At 64.4% G+C, this 1,317-nt stretch overlaps 1 protein-coding gene across 1 annotated transcript in view; it reads left to right on the forward strand.

Annotated features, from left to right (window-relative positions):
* Window positions 1–982: 982 nt before the first annotated feature.
* GJD3 (gap junction protein, delta 3, 31.9kDa) overlaps window positions 983–1,317 on the forward strand; it is a 3,256-nt gene continuing 2,921 nt past the window's right edge. Inside the window, exon 1 of the mRNA XM_011999041.1 lies at window positions 983–1,312. Within this exon, the coding sequence (XP_011854431.1) occupies window positions 983–1,312 (330 nt within the window). The remainder of the gene's footprint in view (window positions 1,313–1,317) is intronic.

Consider the following 1,317-nt stretch of genomic DNA (forward strand, 5'->3'; position numbering starts at 1 on the left):
CAACAGGGTCACCCTGTTCCTTTAAGAGAAGGGGGAGCGCTAACCCCTCTCAGCCATCCTGTCCTGTCCTCCATCCTGGCCAAATCCGAAAGGGAAAATGAAAGAGGGAGAAGGAGGCGCCGGTCCCAGCCACCTCCCAAGGTCCCTGGCTCAGCTCTGACACCCCAGTCCCGGCCCCAGGGTGAGTGGGGTTGGGTGATGGTTTAGGGGCACCAGCGGTGTGTGGGGACCTGTGTGAGTGTGGGGTGGAGAGGGTCTCAGGAGATATGGAGGCTGGAGGCACAGGAGGCTGGGGAGGAGGGAGAGGCCTGGCTCCGCATTCCCACCACGCTGGGGTAGGAGAGCAGGGACACCTCTGACAAGGGACCCTGTGACAGTTACGAAAGTGGCGTTGCCTCTGTACCAGCCCCCCACACTGAGAGGAGTTCACTGCAGTGAAAATGGCGAGAGAAATGGTCGGCCGAGAAAGGAGTGGTCTCGCTGCCTCCGCCACTCCCACTCCTCCCAGGGGCACCAAATTGGGTCTGGAGGCTCGGGGTTCGAGGCTCCACTCTTCCCACAGCATCCTTGACAGCTAAGGGCACCGCTGGATTTCCGCTTCCACAAGGCAAGTCAGGGGCTGGCCCAGCTGATCTCCAAGGTCCTTCCTAAGAATCTGGGATCTGGAGGATCCCAGGGTCGAACGGAGACGGCACAGGGGGTGCGGCTAAAATGCAAATGGGGGCTCCTCCCCAGCACCCATCGGCCCCAAAGAGAAGGGAACCTATAGCTGAGCGTCGCCTGCTCCCCTCGGGCCCTCCCGTGGCCCTCCCGTGGCCCTCCCTTTCACACTGGTCTCATCGTTAAACCCGGGCCTCTCCCACACCACTACTCACCCTGAAGTCAGAGAAGGCCCAACGGACCCCACCCCGATGGGCGCGGAAGGGGCGGGGGTCTCTGACCTGCCCCATCCCCTGACTCCCCGCCCCGCGTCCCCAGCGCCATGGGGGAGTGGGCGTTCCTGGGCTCGCTGCTGGACGCCGTGCAGCTGCAGTCGCCGCTCGTGGGCCGCCTCTGGCTGGTGGTCATGCTGATCTTCCGCATCCTGGTGCTGGCCACGGTGGGCGGCGCAGTGTTCGAGGACGAGCAAGAGGAGTTCGTATGCAACACGCTGCAGCCGGGCTGTCGCCAGACCTGCTACGATCGCGCCTTCCCGGTCTCCCACTACCGCTTCTGGCTCTTCCACATCCTGCTGCTCTCGGCGCCCCCGGTGCTGTTCGTCGTCTACTCCATGCACCGGGCCGGCAAGGAGGCTGGCGGCGCTCAGGCGGCGGCGCA

Source organism: Mandrillus leucophaeus, unplaced genomic scaffold, assembly GCF_000951045.1.
Source record: "Mandrillus leucophaeus isolate KB7577 unplaced genomic scaffold, Mleu.le_1.0 Scaffold58, whole genome shotgun sequence".
NCBI classification, from domain to species: domain Eukaryota; kingdom Metazoa; phylum Chordata; class Mammalia; order Primates; family Cercopithecidae; genus Mandrillus; species Mandrillus leucophaeus.